General features: G+C 37.5%; 1 protein-coding gene across 1 annotated transcript in view; it reads right to left on the bottom strand.

The window, feature by feature from the left end:
- Nucleotides 1-678: 678 nt before the first annotated feature.
- The window catches only part of gls.S (glutaminase S homeolog), a 62,769-nt gene continuing 43,584 nt past the window's right edge, over nucleotides 679-19,863 (bottom strand). The window contains exons 15-18 of the mRNA XM_018239036.2: nucleotides 7,518-7,579; nucleotides 6,307-6,383; nucleotides 5,774-5,837; nucleotides 679-1,377 (exon numbers count right to left, since the gene is read on the bottom strand). Coding sequence (XP_018094525.1) covers nucleotides 1,224-1,377; nucleotides 5,774-5,837; nucleotides 6,307-6,383; nucleotides 7,518-7,579 — 357 coding nt within the window. The 3' untranslated portion in view covers nucleotides 679-1,223. The remainder of the gene's footprint in view (nucleotides 1,378-5,773; nucleotides 5,838-6,306; nucleotides 6,384-7,517; nucleotides 7,580-19,863) is intronic.

Raw genomic sequence — 19,863 nt, 5'->3', positions numbered from 1 at the left:
TGCCACATTTGTTTTAGGGTGGGCTCATGTCTAGGGCATTAGAGGATCTCTTTTGTCTTTATTTAGCTTCCTTGAACATTTTTAATAAGTGGCCAGTTCAAACATTTGCACCAACATCTCTAATAAAGTCATACTGTATATATGACCTGCATGTACCCCGCCCTATTCAAATTGAGAAAGTTTACTAACAAAGTTTTGTTAGGCAGAAACAAACATTAGTGAAAGTTTGCTATAAAATGCTCGAGCTGACAAATTAACACTAGCAAAACCTTGCATTTTAGTGAATTAGCGTATTTGTAGCGAATTTATGCCTGGCGAAATGGCGTGAAGTGTGGCGAAGCCTTCACAGGCGAAAATACACCCTTTAGTGAATTTGTCCCTATGTCTTACCTAAAGCAATAGAGCTTCCTTTAGATAATGAATAAAATATGGCCGAACAGACGACAACCATGCTGCAATAATAACTACTATAAATAATAGTATCAGACAATGTCATGTTACTTTCTTCAATTTGAATTTTTGGTGTTACTGGTACTTTAACTCTTTGTATGATAAGTTATCATAAAAAAACACTTAAAATGGTCAGTTAAATAAATATACTTCAAGTATAAATAAAGTAGAAATCAATTTGTACTCTTGTGATTCTGTACCTCGACATAATATCTCTAAATTTAGAAAAAATGCTTTTATGTCAGCAATGTCGGTTATTAAGATTTTCTTTGGGAGACAAAGTTCTGCAGCAAGTAGAATCTGATTGCCTGAGTATCACCTGAGACAAAGCAACAACTTACACACTTATTGACTTTAGTATAACTTTGTATGAAATACAAAATACAAAAGGTTCTTCCATCAACTCACTAAGAACACAAGATTAATGCCTATAATCACATTCAACAATCCTATTTGCATAAAGATTTCTCTAAGAATCAGGGCAAAAATGTGCAGCATAAAACTCTAACTCTGAACTGTCAAAGACCTGCTTATATATACTGTATAATATATATAAACAAACAGTTGAACACTCTCTGGTAATTTAAGAGTTAGCAGTAAGACTTTCCCTTTGTTGCTTTTTCTTATATTTCATATTGAGCCTCCAACAAAAAAAGGTAACAGAAACACATGTACCTCATTTAAAATACACTACTAAAAGATAAAAATACACACTCTTTATAGGTTCCTACACCCCTAACAAGTGCAAATAAGCAAAGTTTTGTAACTCATGATTATAACATTCCATCCAGGTTCTTCTGAACGGTCTGATCGTTTCCATTATTTGGTTCACCCAAGGGTTTATAGTTATTTTGGTATTCTTGGAGGATTTTTAAAACATCATGATGTCCAAAGTGCATTGCTTCATCCATTGGTGTGTTATTCCATCTGAAAGAAAAAACATACACTGCTTTGGTGCATAGAAATATCTAATTTGATGGGTTTTACGCTGTTCTGGGCTATGACAATTTTTTGTCTTTGGCTTCTGTGAGACCAGAATAATTTTAAAGAGGAACAGTCACATTCCCAGAGCAGCAACAATTGCCTTCAAATAGCATATGCACGGGTCATTGCTATAACTTTTTCTCGTCTCCTGCCATATTCCATTTGCCCATCGCTTTTCCTCCACTTTTAACATTTGAATATGGGCAGTAAACCAAAGCAGCCCATCATTGATTAGCTGTTTTCACCCAGCTAAAGGTTGCTATGAGATACTGCTCAGGTGCAAATTTGCATTTGGGTAGTTAAGAAATGATTAACTATGACATGTTAATAAGCTTTCAGACTGTAAGCTTTTCTGAGAAGGGCCCTCTTAACCTCTCGTAAGAATAGCTAGTTGTATTTCATTCACTGTATACATCCATTTATAATATATATCACTGTGGTAGAACATATAATAATAATAGAACACATTATAATAATAACAATGATAAATAAAAATCATAATTTATATTGTTATATATATATATATATATATATATATATATATATATACACACATTACCAAAAATAACCACACTCCAAGGACTCAAGTGAAAAAACACACAAAAATTTTTTTCAACATTTCGGCACCATCACTTGGGCCATCTTCAAATGATGGTGCCAAAACGTTGAAAAATGTTGTGTGTTTTTCACTTGAGAAGTTTTTGGTAAAGTATGCATTATAGGGTTGACCTAGCACCCAGGCAGCTGTTGTGGTTGGTTAAGAGTGCACCTTATAAGACTGACCACCAAGGAGTATATTATATACATATAATACACAAAAGCCATGAATATCCTGTAAATTATATCCTTATAAACGGTGAGTTCTGATGTCATCAGTTATAAACGGTGAGTTCTGATGTCATTTCTGTCACTTGACTCACTGAAATTTGTGTATTATAATAAATAAAGTACCCCCAGTTGCAAAATATGAGGATATTAGAAGTTACCTCGGAGTTCCATGACCTGTATAAACACTCGGCCGTCCTTATATCCTTATAATACACAAAAGCCATGAATATCTTGTAAATTATATCCTTATAAACGGTGAGTTCTGATGTCATTTCTGTCACATGACTCATTGAAACTTGTGTATTATAATAAATAAAGTACCCCCAGTTGTAAAATATGAGGATATTAGAAGTCACCTCGGAGTTCCATGACCTGTATAAAAACACTCGGCCTTCAGCCTCGTGTTTTTATATGGTCATGAAACTCCTCGGTGACTTATAATATCCTTATATTTTACAAGAGGGGCTACTTTATTCACTATATATTTTACAAGAGGGGGTACTTTATTCACTATATAATTCAAAAACAAGTATGCACACTCAGGTCTTAAAGAACAAAGAATATTTTTAAATTAATTACTGGGAGACTAACGTTTCAGCCAACAAACTAGCCTTTCTCCAAGACTTTGAGAAAGGCTAGATTGCTGGCCAAAACATTGAGTGTGCAGACTTATTTTCAAATTAAATAACGCTGTAATGGCTCTGCACTCAGGCAAGTAACTAAATTTTTTCAATATATATATATATATATATATATATATATATAATACACAAAAGCCATGAATATTCTGTAAATTATATCCTTATAAACGGTGAGTAGTGATGTCATTTCTGTCACATGACTCACTAAAATTTGTGTATTATAATAAATAAAGTACCCCCAGTTGTAAAATATGAGGATATTAGAAGTTACCTCGGAGTTCCATAACCTGTATAAAAACACTCGGCCTTCGGCCTCGTGTTTTTATATGGTCATGAAACTCCTCGGTAACTAATAATATCCTTATATATTTTACAAGAGGGGGTACTTTATTCACTATATATATATATATATATATATATATATATATATATATATATATATATATATATATATATATATATATATATATATATATATATATATTTATATATATTTATATTTATTGAATAAAGTATCCCCTATTGTAAAATATAAGGCTATTATAAGTCACCAAGGAGTTCCATGACCATATAAAAGCCAGAGGCCGAGTGGTTTTATATAGGTCATAGTGAGTGGTTATCTTTTACAGTAGGTATTTGTAACATAAGTAACATTTTATGCTGTTAATTACAGAGTGTTACAATTAAGACTAAAAATTGTTACAAAATACATTATTTTAATCTTATCTTAATCTTGTTGTTCGCCCAATAGGGGGGTTTTAACATAACTATTTGACGCATAGTGATGATGACGATGACATGTTAGCCAATTAAGTCATTTTCCAGCCATCATAGGTATTTAATGCATTTTTTGATTGCCTATTGTCACTTTGAGAAAGGCCTCGGAGAGGCCGAAACGTTAGTCGTTTAGTGTGTTGTTATCTTTTACAGTGTCATAGGGCTGTTTCAAGGTATGTGCGGTTTTGTATAAAATCTTTTAGTATTGCAAAAATTAATCTTGACCTAAATTTACATCCATTTTTGCCAAACCAGGATCATAATCAGTAACATTTGAAATATCCTCATAACTTGCAAGATTTTCCAGTCTTAAAGAATACTTGTAAATGATTATTTCTCCCTCTGCAACCGACATACTTTTGCATAACCTATTGATAGTTACAAAGCCTGACTGGAAAAATCATTGCTAAAAAGGCATTAACACATTATCACCACAATTAATGAGACAGAATTAGGGGGCCGATTCACTAACTTCGAGTGAAGGATTCGAAGGTAAAAAACTTCGAATTTCGAAGTTTTTTTTGGGCTACTTCGACCATCGACTACGACTTCGAATCAAAGGATACGAACTAAAAATCTTCGACTATTCGACCATTCGATAGTCGAAGTACTGTCTCTTTAAAAAAAACTTCGACCCCCTAGTTCGCCATCTAAAAGCTACCGAAGTCAATGTTAGCCTATGGGGTAGGTCCCCATACGCTTGGCTAAGTTTTTTTGATCGAAGGATAATCCTTTGTTCGTTGGATTAAAATCCTTCAAATCGTTCGAATCGAAGGATTTTATCGTTCGATCGAAGGAATTATCGATCGAACTATCTGCACTAAATCCTTCGACTTCGATATTCGAAGTCGAAGTATTTTAATTCCTAGTCAAATATCGAGGGTTAATTAACCCTCGATGTTCGACCCTTAGTGAATCGGCCCCTTAATGTGTGCTTTCATTAACCAGAAGGGGGGTGAATAACTTACAGGGTGGGGGTCACACATTCAACCCTCAATACCTGATCAAATAGGAACAGGGATATTTAGTTGAAGAAATAAAATGCAGCCTACCCTGCTCATGGTCATTTTAATAGGTATAAGGCGAGGCTCCTAATGAACAAAATATGGGGCATGGGGATGTGATGGATTTCCACTGGTTCAAGGATTGGGTGCTTTAAGGGCACCAATGGCTTTAAATAATTTACACTATACAACTTCAAATTAGTGGAAGGGTCATAAGAATGACTAGTTAGTTAAAGGAACAGTAACACCACAAAAATGAAAGTGTTTTAAAGTATTGAACATCCAGGGGCACATTTACTATGGGTTGAATATCGAGGGTTAATTAACCCTCGATATTCGACCATCGAAGTTAAATCCTTCGACTTCGGATATCGAAGTCAAAGGATTTACCACAATTTGTTCGATCGAAGGAAAAATCGTTCAATCGAACGACTACATCCTTTGAATCGAACGATTCGAAGGATTTTAATCCATCGATCAAACTATTTTCCTTCTATCAGAAATTACTTCGAAAGCCTATGGGGACCTTCCCCATAGGCTAACATTGGTGCTCGGTAGGTTTTAGGTGGCAAAGAAGGTGGTCGAAGTTTTTTTCAAAGAGACAGTACTTCAACTATCGAATGGTCGAATAGTCTAACGATTTTTAGTTCGAATCATTCGATGTCGTAGTCGAAGTAGCCAATTCGATGGTCGAAGTAGCCAAAAAAATACTTTGAAATTCTAATCCTTCACTCGAGTAAATGTGCCCCGTAATGTACTTTTGCTCAGCACTGGTAAAACTTGTGTGTTTGCTTCAGAAACTCCTCTATAGTTTATATAAACAAGCTGTTGTGTAGCCATGGGGGCAGCCATTCAAAGCTGAAAAAGGAGACAAGGCACTGGATACACAACAGTGCAGGACAACTGTACATTTATTGTCATTTCTTAAATACACTTTCATTTGTTGGTGTTACTGTTCCATTAACTGTGACTCATAAAATCGTGTTAGAATCTATTACAACAGGATTTGTTGTATATTAACTCTTACATTACAGCTCTTCAAGTCGATCTGGGGGAAAAGGAAACTTTAAGAGAATTATAAATACTCACCTGTCCTTTGGAAATGGATTTACTTTGCATGCTTCAAGCAGAAAACGAACAACTTCAACGTGTCCTGTAAAAATTAATATATCATTGTAAAAAAAAAAAAAATATATAAAGATACTTAGACATTATTAAAAGTTGCATAAACAGTAAAATAATAGATGAGGTTCAAAAGACTTTCTCCCATTGGTTTAGAACTGTTTGTGCAAGAGAAACCTGTCTAACTACTAGCTGAACCAGAGAAGAGTGAAAATCCTTGCCTGAAGCCCTGTTCTATTTGTGGAAAATGTATTTCTGACTCGAGTCCTATCAGACAAGTACCATTTTTTTCAGCTCTAAAAGGAAACATTAAGTTCTGAGTAGAATTACAAATTTCTGTAATATTAGCAGTAAAGCACAGGATTACATATCTGGAAAATGCTGTACTGCGCTGATGAGCTTAAAGATCTTCTTTACAGAATTCATTCTGCTTTGCATGCAAAGTGCTTATCCTGGGGAACTTTTTTTTCTTTTTTTTTTTTTTTTTTAATTTAAAATACCTTCAGCAGATGCTACGTGCAAGGCTGTACGAGAATCATAGTCACGTTGTTCCATGTCCATTCCAGAGAGAGCAAACCTGAATTGCAAAGGATTAGGAGAGAATTAATGGGAAAAGCATTAAAATAGCTCAGCCTATTCAAATCTGTCACAGCAGATGAGAACATCAGTTGCATTAAATGTTAAGAATTTAAGGGACCATTCATGTAGCATTCATAGTGTAGCTTGCATGATTGGGTAAACCTACAGCAGTTCACCAATCTATTTTACCAGCTTGATCAGTGGAGAGAGTGTTTATGCACACAATTTTAAAAATAAATGTAAAAGTAGTCTATATTTATACATTTGCCCAATGCCCAGGGGTATTTATAGTCACTTATATAAACTTATATAAAGTGACAGTGGTTGACGGGAAAATTTGTCACCTATGATAAAAATGCACGACTGCAAGAGCCAAATCTCTTGAAAATGCTCCTCCATTGGAACTCGCTGGTGGTAAATCCTACAAATTGTGAAATCACCCAAAGTTTCCGCCCAGAGGCAACTTCGGAAGAACAAAGCAACATGGTTGTAAAATTGGCGATTTCAGTTATTACCAACAGAGAAGCAACTTCGGGAGATTTGTTGCCTGCAGTTGTGCATTTTTATTGTAGTCGACAAATCTCCCCGTTAGTAACTGCCCTAAGGAATGGAAATGTATATAAGCAGCACTGGAGTGCTAACAGCTGTGCCTGGGGAAAACCCACACTAGACTTACAGAGACCGCAACAAGTACTCTTTAGTGCATCCTAGTGAATGAGATAATCTTACCTGATCCCCAAATTTTGTCTGTCATGTGACTTAATATTTAATTAGGTCTACCAGCGGTAATTTCCCCTGGTTTCTCTGGCAATGTTATGTGAAAGGGAGAACTATTCCACTATTTATTACACTTTATTAAGGCAAGTCATAGTAGGTGAGTAGCATTTTTTGAAACCTGTTTCCAGCCCAAGTTAGGAGATAAGCAACTAGAATCATGGGGGGAGGGGCTAACAACTTGACATCCCTAGTGGTATTTACCCTTCCTTCTCATGTAATAGTGTCTAACACAGGAAAAATGCAACAATTCAAAATAATTACCAAGCAACAATCTTTTTTTTACAATTAGTTGCTGGTTGACATGCATTAAGCAATCTGAGAAACAAGGACTTGCATTAGAGAAGCTGGAGCTTACCTTCTGAGAGCAGACACATCCCCTGTATATGCTGCAAATAAAAGGTTTATTACAGATTTCACCTGCAAAAGAAACAAAGTATTTAATTTCTAGGGTGTAATGGTCACTAGTCCTAAATATAATGATTAGAACAGAAAACTTATCACAAAACATGTTATTTTTTAAGGGGTGGCAACTTTAAGGGGGCGCCCCTCAGATGCCTATAATGGTTAAAAAGAAAAAGTCCAAAAGAAAAAAATGTAAAAAAAATGTAAAAAAAAAAAAAAGGAAATTCTTCTTGCTGCTGGATACTTGCCTACTAAATCCAATGGCAGACCAGGGAGGATGAGGGAGGTCCATGGCATGGATGCATGGTAGTGATGTAATGCAGCAGCTTTAAAGGGGCAGACCTGGGATTCTTATACATTAAAAACAATTAATAAAAAAAAAAACCTAATGTCACTGTGCAAGCGCAAACAGATCCGGTGCCTAGGGCAGCATCAGACCAGAATACATTGCTGCATGCATATGACATCACACCCTACCACCATGAGCAATACATCACTTCCTGTGCATGAACATCAGGGCTTTTGGTGGATGAGCCAAGGTTCAGAGTTGCCCTAGGCCAAAATATAACTTTGTTGACCAGGTGGCTGCTGTAAAATCATGGTGCCTATTTATTTCTAAACACTTTTATTTCTAAAAACAATTTCTCAGTAGTAGAGGCCATTCAGGGTTATTGATAACTTATGCTGGGCTGTGGAGTTAGTGCAAAAATCCCAATTAGGAACTGTATTTCAAATTATTACAATTGGGTGAGGTGAAGATTCACACACACCGTGGCTATAAACAATAGTTGATAAATTAATATCTAGTATAGGTAAATCTAAAAACAACTGGACTTGCTGAGTAATCAATGAAGACGAGCAGCTTCTTCAGTTCAACCGACTGGTGTGGGAAATTCTCGGCATATAAACTCTTCAACTAATCCAATCACAATGGCGCATTGTAACTCTTCAAAGAGGTGTCATCTGAAGAAATTCAGAGGTGTAGATTCTGTGTAGTTACTGTGATAGGATTATCCAATGTGTCATGCAACTCCTAGAGAGGAGTTACTTGTGAGAGTTGCATGAATGGATGTGTGAAGTGTTCTGAAACTGCCGGGGTACAGATGTTAGAACAGCATTGTATGTAGCAGACAGGTGGTGTCGAAGGCCCCCGCCTCTGTTCAGGGATGGTTTCTCCACCTTGACATGAATCGCCTCTTTCACGCCGGTCTTCTGTATCCAAGATTTGGACCTTGCTATCATCAAAGGAGTGTCCCTTGTATTTTAGGTGTAGAAAGACAGCTGAGTCTTGCCCTGTAGAGTTCGCCCTCCTATGCTGAGCCATTCACTTGGTGAGCAGTTGTTTTGTCTCCCCAATGTATAGATTTGTGCACTCCTCGCTACACTGGACTCCGTATACCACATTGCTTTGTTTTTCTTTTGGTGTTGGATCCTTTGGGTGTAACAGTTTTTGTCTCAGTGTGTTGCTAGGTTTAAAAAACACAGGGATTTGGTGTTTGTTGAAAATCCTCCTGAGTTTCTCAGACACTCCAGCTACATATAAGATGACTATGTTTTGCCTACATTTGTTTGGCAGGATCTGTTCTTTATGAAACTATGCAGATTCCTAAATATATTGCAATACTCTAGAACAGCGGTTCCCAACCAGTGGCTCGTGCACAACATGCTGCTTACCAACCTTTTGGATGTTGCTCTCAGTGGCCTTTAATTTAGAATTCTTGGCTTGTAGGCAAGTTTTGGGTGCATACAAACCAGGTCTACAGCCAAAGAGAGCATCCTGTAGGCTTCGAATCCATATAGGCAACATAATAGCCAATCATATCCTAAAAGGAACAGTAACACCAAAACATTAAAGTGTTTTAAAGTTATGAAAATAACATGTAGAGCTGCCCTGCACAGGTAAAACGGATTTGTTTGCTTCAGAAATACTACTATAGTTCATATAAACAAACTTCAGAGTAGCAATGATGGAAATTGAAAAAGGCTATATGGCACAGGATAAATAATGGATAACAGATACCATTGTGTTATACAGAGTTTATCTGCCATCTGCTGTGTAACTTGAACCTTTTCTCCTTTGAATAGCTGTCCCCATGGCTACACAGCAGCTATATGAACAATAGTAGTGTTTCTGAAGCAAACACAGCAGTTTTACTAGTGCAGGGCAACACTACATGATATTTTCATTACTTTAAAACACTTTCATTTTTTTATGTTACTGGTCCTTTAATTTGGCACCCCCAGGAACTCTTTTCATGCTTGTGTTGCTTGCCAACGCTTTTTACATTTGAATGTGGCTCACAGGCAATTTGCAGCCCTTGCTCTAGAACGGGGATCCCCAACCTTTTGAACCCGTGAGCAACATTCAGAAGTACAAGGAGTTGGGGAGCAACGCTAGCATGAAAAATGTTCTTGGAGTGCCAAATTTAGTGCTGTGATTGGCCATTTTGTAGCCCCTATGTGGATTTTCAACCTACATTGAGGCTCTGTTTGGCATTGTACCTGGTTTTTATACAACCAAAACTTGCCTCCAAGCCAGGAATTCAAAAATAAGCTCCTGTTTTGAGGCAACTGGGAGCAACATCTAAGGGGTTGGAGAGCAACATGTTGCTTGCGAGCTACTGGTTGGGGATCACTGCTCTATAACAATCTTAAATGTGATCCCTTAAAATATTTTCCACCACAGGTGTAAAACATCCAGCACAATAACTGCCAAGCTGAAATTATAATAACCTTTTAAGTACTGCATTTACATCAGTTTTCTCCACTCCATAGACACCATAGAAAAGCAAAGTGAGTCTGAGAAAATGAGAAAAAGTGGCTTGGCTAAAACTGATCTAAACTCTAGGGTACTTTCCATCAGGGCCTGCTGCCTAGTTCACATTAACTTTGAGTAAACTTTGAAGTACAAATTCTGTCTCAGGCTTTTACTTGGTAGTGCTGAGCCATCGAATATTCGCCACATAAAACCTGCAGAGTTCATGTAGTCACATACTTATTTTAAGATGCTAAAAGTAGTGGGTGAAATTTTTCTCCAAGTTTCGCCATGACAATCACACCCATAGATCCCATAGATGGTAAATCAAATTTATTAGAGTAAAAAAAATTCACATAACTAAAATTCGACTGTTGATAAATGAGCCTCTTGGTGTTAGTCTTTGCTTATAAAACAATCTGTTCCCCATTTTCTATCTTCGCATTTATACATTGTTATAGAAGTGTCTGTACTTTCTGCCATCCCGTCTATGTACTGAAGTATTGATCTCAAGGTGCTAAAACTCAGTGTATATTTGCTTTTTCTATACATACTACATTATATAAACTAATATGATGGTCACTATAACCCAGGTGGTTTAGCACTTGCACATTTGCTTTATGTTCTGGGTTTTTAGAAATCAATTGATCCAGTCTTGCATGATTTCTGGTTGGCTCCTCAACAACCCGTGGCAAACAATTGTCATGAAACAATTTACAAACCAGTGGCATAATAAATGTTACTGGGCCCCACAGCAAATTAATTTTAGGGGCCCCAACTTAACAAAAGGTTGTCCTTTTTTTTACCAATATATGTTGAAATTGCTCATTATTTAGGGCCTCATGGGGCCCCTATACCTCCTGGGCCCCCTGCAGCTGCAGGGTCTGCTTCCTCTGTTGCTACAGTCAATATCTTATTGACTAGCTATCTAGTTTCAAATCTCCTCCAATCTTCTAGCTATTCTTACCCACAATTTGCCAATCATCACTAAGGTGCAGCCCATCTCTGACAAAGTAAATAACACCTCACTGTACAGCACATTATTCTCCCTAAGCTCCTGCTGCTTTCTACGGAAGCATGTGGTACTTGGTATATTTCTGACATATTACCCTAGAAGTACCTTCAGCCTTTAACCACGTTTCTTGAGCCTATTCTTGTAGACTTCTGCCCTCTCTCTAATTTGGTCACTTGTACCATTGTGTACCAAGTCTGTCCTGTATTCCCCAGCCCCTCACAACAATATGTCCACTCATTTCACTACATGCTGAACCCCTGCATCAGGGTAACCGTTTGATATCTAGGATCCTTACATCTGCAGGACAGTTATCCTGCATATCATATGTCTGTTTTAAATGTCCCCATAAATGCCAAAGTGCTATTACACAGAAAGGATAAACACTTGATTCAAATCAGAACAAATACAGATGTCACATTAAATTACTATTACATGACAGGAACTTTCAAATAATAATAAAGTCATGGATAGATTTTAGCAAGTAGTATATTATATAGACATTGTTATTTCATCAACTTGAAGGCAAGATGTAACCCAGACAAATAATTGCATATATACCGTCTCAAATATATATATTATATCATATATATTAATAGATGCAACTTGAATCAGACGCTTGCACTCTGAACCAGTTTTCAATAAACGTGGGTGCAGGGTCAAAGTATTTATATATAGTTGAAGAGGACCCGCACTCCATGCTTAATGAACCAACAATATTTTTATTTTTCAAACTTGTGCATCCAACGTTTCGACCCACATTTAGGTCCTTTATCAAGGATCTTGATAAAGGCCCTAAATGTGGGTCGAAACATTGGATGCACAAGTTTGAACAATAAAAATATTGTTAGTTCACTAACCATGGAGTGCGGGTCCTCTTGAACTATATGATGCATATATTAAAGCACATAATTGGTTATGCCTAAGTATGAGTATACACCTAAATGCATTTATATAAATGTCCTTCACCAAAGAATTTCTATAGTGCTAGGCTAACAGAGAGGGTTGCTAGTCAACACAAAACAACAGGTTCCTCCTATACAGGTATAGGACCAGTTATCCAGAATGCTTGGGACGTGGAGTTTTCCAGATTACGGATCTTTCCATAGTTTGGATCTTAATACTTCATAAGTCTATTAGAAAATCATGTAAACACTGACAAACCCAATATGCTGATTTTGCTTCCAGTAAGGATTACTTAGTTGGTGCAGTTTTATTATTACAGAGAAAAAGCAAATCATTTTAAATGTTTTGAATTTGGAGAAAATGGAGTCTATAAGAGACAGCCTTTCTGTAATTCAGCTTTCTGGATAATGGATCCCATACCTGTACTTTCTGCATCTTTTTTGTAGCATCACAGAGATTTGCAGGAGGCAGCCATAAATGTTTGGAAGATCTGGATGCATAAAGGGTAGTATAATAATAATAATAATAATAATAATAAAGCCAGATGGTAATCTATGGGAGGAAACAATCATATGCTTCTAAGTCAAAATAAACATTATAATCAATATTATCTATAAAATTCCTCAAGAAGATATTCTCCAGCATCAACACAATCTTATAGGTGTCCACATGGAGAACCTGGAGTTTTTAATCCAAGCAGGACAAAAGCAAGAGGCCCAGGTATCCATAATGATGTTTAAGGACTGATGATAGCATTATAGGTCTCTCTGGCAGCTGCTCTCGGATGCTTCTTACTTTGTTTTCATTTAGTCACTGCCTGGTCATATGGTGTAATATGAAGGCTGATAATGGAAGCCAGTGTTGACCCTTAAATCCATATGTCGCCTCTAGTGATAGGCGAATTTGCCCCGTTTCGTTCACCGAAAAATTTGCGAATTACCCGCGAAATGTTGAAAAATGCGCGAAACAGAGCCTGCATCCAATTTTTTTACGCCAGTGAATTTTCGCGGCAGTTCCGTGAATGTATTCGCCCGTGGTGAATCACTGGAATTTGCCGCGAATTCGAGCCTGGCGAATAAATTCGCCCATCACTAGTCGCCTCCTCCCCTGTGGAAAACACAGAAGCATCCCTCCAGCACATGATTAAACACCTTAGGGGCCCCTTAACAACAATTTGCAAATGCTAACAAACCCCCAGAATAAACCCTACCTGGCTCACGTCCCACAGGTAACAGAGTAGGACAGGCAGAGTATGGCACACACAGGGAGCATAGGGCAGGCAGATTATGGCACACACAGGGAGCATAGGGAAGGCAGAGTATGGCACGCCCAGGCAGTATAGGGAAGGCAGAGTATGGCACAAAAAGGGAGCATAGGGACAGGTAGAGTATGGCACACATAGGGAGCATAGAGCAGGTAGATTATGGCACACACAGGGAGCATAGAGCAGGCAGAGTATGGCACATGCAGGGAGCATAGGGCAGGCAGATTATGGCACACACAGGGAGCATAGGGCAGGCAGATTATGGCACACACAGGGAGCATAGGGAAGGCAGAGTATGGCACGCCCAGGCAGTATAGGGAAGGCAGAGTATGGCACAAAAAGGGAGCATAGGGACAGGTAGAGTATGGCACACATAGGGAGCATAGAGCAGGTCGATTATGGCACACACAGGGAGCATAGAGCAGGCAGAGTATGGCACATGCAGGGAGCATAGGGCAGGCAGATTATGGCACACACAGGGAGCATAGGGCAGGCAGATTATGGCACACACAGGGAGCATAGGGAAGGCAGAGTATGGCACGCCCAGGCAGTATAGGGAAGGCAGAGTATGGCACAAAAAGGGAGCATAGGGACAGGTAGAGTATGGCACACATAGGGAGCATAGAGCAGGTAGATTATGGCACACACAGGGAGCATAGAGCAGGCAGAGTATGGCACATGCAGGGAGCATAGGGCAGGCAGAGTATGGTATACACAGGGAGGATAGGGAATACAGAGTATGGCACACACAGGGAGCATAGGGCAGGCAGAATACAGCAGGAGACACAAACTCAACACTTTGAACAGTTCATACTGTACTACATACAGTGACAGTGCTGTGCACCTCCAGCAGTTTGTATGAGATGTGAATAGGTGAACAATGTGGACTGTTTCAATCTGGGTTTGAGGAGTGAACAGTACAGGGCTTTAGTGGTGTGAACAATAGAAGTTTTACAGGTGTGAATAATGCAATAATGATTGAAGCTGTAGGAAGTGGCTGATTTATTTATGTGAATTTTGTTTTATGGACTATATCATATACTTTAGACCTTGGGGCGAATTTATCAACACTGGGCAAAACTGCATAAAAACATGTGTGCCACTGGCCTAAAGCCTCCAAAAGCTCATTAAAGATAGCTTTCATAAATCATAGCTTTTATCAGGAACTCTAATTTAGCTTTCTGAGTTCCCTTAAAGTGCCTATGGGTTGTAAATTATGGCCACCCTGATCAGTATCAAATGAGATGGCTGTCAGTGGTTTCCTAATATAAATGTAATGCTTGGGCGGAACACCCAATTGGCTAGATTTGGTATATTTGTTCAGCCATGTTTGAGACTTGTCTATGTGCTCCATGCTTTAAGGTGGCCATATACAGACTGATGGGGCAGATGTCAATCTGGCAGGTTGGAAAATCATCAGGGCGAGAAGGCAAATCAGATTGTTGATGCGGTCCTCGTCCCAACGGCCTGTATTGCCATAATTGTGATTCAATTGTTTGCCCCCAGGGCCAAGTGATTGACAGTCAGATATCGCAAACCTCAAAGTCGGTGGAAAAGATCCGCTCGGATAATTCAACGTATAAACACAGGCCACAATGTCCAGCTATACAGAGTTAATAGAAATCACACACTCAAGATAAACAATGGGATGCGATTCCCCCACTTTTTCTAGTTCTACAGCTGATTAATGACCTAACATACAACATGTAGCCAGTGCAAGCTGTTGCAGTGCTTTTATTAACTGTGAGAAATTTTCCAGCAATTTAATGGTGTAAAGGATGAATTGTTACATAATTTCATGTATATAGCTGACCTTGTATATACTGATCTCTGACCTATTTATTTGCACTACAGGTAGCATTTCACACACTATTGTGTTGTGGAAGGCTGCGGATCAGGTTTCCTCTGAGGATGTATTTATACCAGCACAGAAAATGAGAGTAAAGGAAGTATAAAAAACATTTCAAGCTTGCTTTTGTTGCACAGACAAACTATAGATACATGACCTTTAAGGTGAGTGAAAAATAAACAAAGCAAAAAATAAAAAAATAAAAACACAGGATAATGGCATTAAAAATCCATTTATTGAACAATAAAAAACAAAAAGGCATCACACATACATTATAATTTTGAAAACATGCAAAATATTAGGAATAAAGTATGGAATATAACACAAAATGCAAATGATCTACTTATTCTAACAAAAAATACTCAAACACACATTCAGACATCAATCGACATTCAGAAGCAAATAAATGTCACCAATAATTGCACCATTTATCTTTTATAAAAAATATTTTGCTAAGTGGAAAACGTTCTTGAAAAATGATAAAAGTTCTGTGTATTGCCCACTGTTATTTTCACTGTTTTTAGAAGCACGGCAGCATATACAGCCAACACTATTAGACAAACCTTTAACAACCTCCTCACAATCTTGGTCACTTTTAGGTAAAATTTACTTCTTATATTGTACATATTGACAACCCCATCAACAATTCAAATAAAAGTAAGATAAAAGTCGTGTTTTCCTGAAAAAAGCAAGACCCAAAACCCTCCCAAAAACAAAAAAGTTTTAATACACCTGTAAAGCCCCCAGGGTGATTTGTAATATCTTTGGTTGCGCGTTTATAAATGATAGAGAAACAGCAGCAATATCCCATGATATCTCTGTGATGGCTTTTTCCCCATGAATATCCTGTAAATTATACCCCTCTAAATGGCGTCCAGTGATGTCATCAGTTACAGTTAGTGCTAAGTGATGTAATTTAAGTCACATGACTCACTGAAACCAGCATGTTAAAAAAGTAATGATCAGGATATCAAAAGTTCCTTAGGCCAAATAAAATAATATTCAAAATGTGCTTTTATAGGTAGTGCATGCAACATTTTAAGTATCCTCTTTATAATTAGTCAAGCTTAGTCCAAATCTACAAATGCCCATACATCGTAGAGCACATTTAGTAACCTTGTAAGACTCGAACAGGCAGAAATAGCTCAACTTGTCACAATGGATATGTGACATCAATAAGACATTGCATCCACATAGTGGCAGACCCAGACATTTCTCCACCACATTTACCATAACCCTATCAGCCAATATACACAAGCAGGCTGGAAACCAGGGAACCACATATTATAAATTATAATAATATATAACACACCTTTTTTTATAGAATATATCAGACCTATAATGCATAATATATACTTAAATGAATTAACATATTCTTATTATGGTAATCATACCAGTCCACCTTCAATCAAGGTCACAAACAAATGCATGTCAAAGTATTATAGGTACAGTTCATTTCCAAACCCTACTTGTTAAGTCTCCCATGCCAGCTCCAACTACATACAGCCTCTGACCCAACCTGATCCATACATTCCTTGCCCCCTATGAAATCCTAATAACAGGAGACATCACTGAGGCATATTAACCATAAACACAATATTTGCCTGACATTAAAAGAGATGAAAAGATTGTTTGAAACCCTAAGCCCTGACTAGAGGCTTCCCTTTACATCCTGAACACCACCAACTGGGAACCCCCAACCATCCTGAATTGTTGCAACTAGTTATAAAAGTACAGTAACACTCTTCCCAGTGATCCTGCAGCAGAATCATGTGCATTTGAAGTTGATCTGGACCTGGCTTTAGTTGTGCATGATCCAGGTTGGAGATTTTTAGGAGGACCTAAAGCAGAGCAAGGCAGCACCCACAAGCTTGCAGCTTTGCTCTGCTCTTTATAACTAGGTAAATCAAATGGGGCAGTTATGGTACTGGCCAGTGGTACGTTATTGAGAGTGGAGAGAAGCCACTATAAGGGACCAAACTTTTAACCAGGTATATGCCATAACAATGCAAAAGCAAGACCAAAACACAATTAACAAAAATTGCTTGCGGACTCTCCATCTTTACAATTTAATTATACAAAGACAAATGTATATACAGTTGTGTTCTGAATAGCATCAGTGTGCTTAAAAAGTGAATAAAGCTCAAAATCCTTATAATAGCTTTTATATGCATACACACAATTGCATTAGAAACACTGCACATTCTATTTCAAATCAAAACATGAAGAAATATTTTAACACATTTGTGTTATTCCTTTACAGAAAATGGAATATTAATCTGTTCCAAGAAATACCAATGTCTGAACAAACTCAAACATTCACTGTATAAATTGAAAAATGTTTCAAGATTTTGCTTTCCTTTGAATCACTGAACTAATATTTAGTTGTATAATCAGTGTTTCTGAGAACTGCTGCACATCTGTGTTGCACGGAGTCAACCAAATTCTGGCACCAGTTACATTCCACAATTCTTCATTTCTTGGTTTTGCCTCAGAAACCGCATTTTTGATGTCACCCACAAGTTTTCTATTGGATTAAAGTCCAGGGATTGGGCTGGTCACTCCATAAAGTCAATCTTGTTGTCTGGAACCAAGATGTTGCTCATTTACTGGTGTGTTTGGGGTTGTTGTCTTGTTGAAACATCCATTTCAAGGACATTTCCTCTCTGGCAACATGACCTCTTCAAGTATTTTGATGTATTGAAACTGATCCATGATCCCTGGTATGAGATAAATAGGCCCAACACCATAGTATGAGAAACCTCCCCATATCATGATACTTGTGCCACCATGCTTCACTGTCTTTACACTGTACTATGAATTGAATTCAGGGTTTGGGGTTGTCTGAGTGTCTGCGGCCCCAGGACCCAAAAAGAACAATCTTGCTTTTATCAGTCAATGTGTTCTTTGGCAAATTGTACCCTCTTCAGCACGTCTTTTTTTCAACAATGGGACTTTGCGGGGACTTCTTGCCGATAGCTTGGCTTTACATAGGTGTCTTCTAATTGTAACAGTACTCACAGGTAAGACCTTTGATCTTCCTGGAGCTGATCATTGGCTGAATCTTTGCATTTTGGCTATTCTTCTATCCATTCAAATGGTAGTTTTTCCATTTTCTTCCATGTCTTTTAGGTTTTGGTTGCCATTTTTAAAGCATTTGAGATCATTTAGCTGAGCAGCCTATCATTTTCTGCACTTCTTTATATGTTTTCCCCTCTCACATCAACTTTTTAATCAAAGTACACTGTTCCTCTGAACAATGTCTGGAACGACCCATGTTACTCAGATGTTTAGAGAGAAATTCACTATAACCTGCAAGCACAACATTTGCTGCCGTCCTTCCTTAAATAAGGGCTGTAACGAATACCTGTATTTTTTACAGAATAAATGACCTTATTAATTGAACTCCACGCGGCTATTATTATTTTGAACACTGCTATTATTTGAAACAAGCCTCAAGTAATGATTCAATTTCACAGAATCAGCAGCATGTCATGGCTGTTGGGTATGTTGGTTTTCTATTAATCTACTATTTTATTTGCCATATAGAAATATAATTTCTACCAAAAACAGTGATTGATCAGTTTAGTGATGTTGGACTGCTATTATTCTGAACACAACTGTATATACCTTAACAATATAAAAGCAAGACAACCAAAATGGGAATTAAACTGTAGAAAAATGTTTGCTGAGTGGACTCTAGTGCATCACTGAAATTAAGGATACAGTGCACTACATTTAAATTCTAAATTTATTTATAACACTAACAAAAAAGGCCAACACATTTCAATCCCTACAGGAGCACATGCAAGAAAAACTGCAGAGCCTGCATTTGGAAATAAACCATGGAGAGGCCAAAAACCAAGACATAAGGCTTAGGAAAAGGGAAGGGCAGTGTGTGTGTGTGTGTCTCAAATATTAAACCAATGATTCTCCATTAAATGCAGTTGCACAGTTTATGGCATAGTGCATCAAGGTGTTCTTGTTGGGAAATATCAGTGCTTTCTTTGATACTGGTTTAAACAGAGCTAAAAAAAGAGTCAAAACATCATTTTGCCAATAATATAGACCACTTTAATCTTGGATCTGGCTGAGGCATCTGAATGGCAATAGCTCTGCTTCTCCCAATCACACATCACTCTACTTTTCAGATCCCTCTCCTTAATACAATGTCCATTGCCTGACAAGTAAACTCTAAGGGGGAAATGTTATACAATTCCCAAAGAATTGTGAATAAAATTTGTGAATAAAAATTCACATGTCACAATGTAATATTCTTCATTAGGCTTTTACGGCATTGCAAATTTTGGAGTGCAAGTCCCAGTCCCAGAATGATTTGTTTCTATTCTATAATAGATTTGTACCAAGCTGTTCCTACACATACCCTGCATTTAGTGATACATTTAGTATAAAGTTTCACTTTTCAAAATATGTTTTAGACTACATGCCCATACTATAGTCAATAGGCAAAATGAAGCAGGCATGAGTTCAAATAATTGTCCTCACCAGCAAC

This window comes from Xenopus laevis, chromosome 9_10S (genome assembly GCF_017654675.1).
Source record: "Xenopus laevis strain J_2021 chromosome 9_10S, Xenopus_laevis_v10.1, whole genome shotgun sequence".
Classification (NCBI taxonomy): Eukaryota; Metazoa; Chordata; class Amphibia; order Anura; family Pipidae; genus Xenopus; species Xenopus laevis.
The sequence above is the reverse complement of the archived record's forward strand: the minus strand, read 5'-3'. Positions and strand labels throughout refer to the sequence as shown.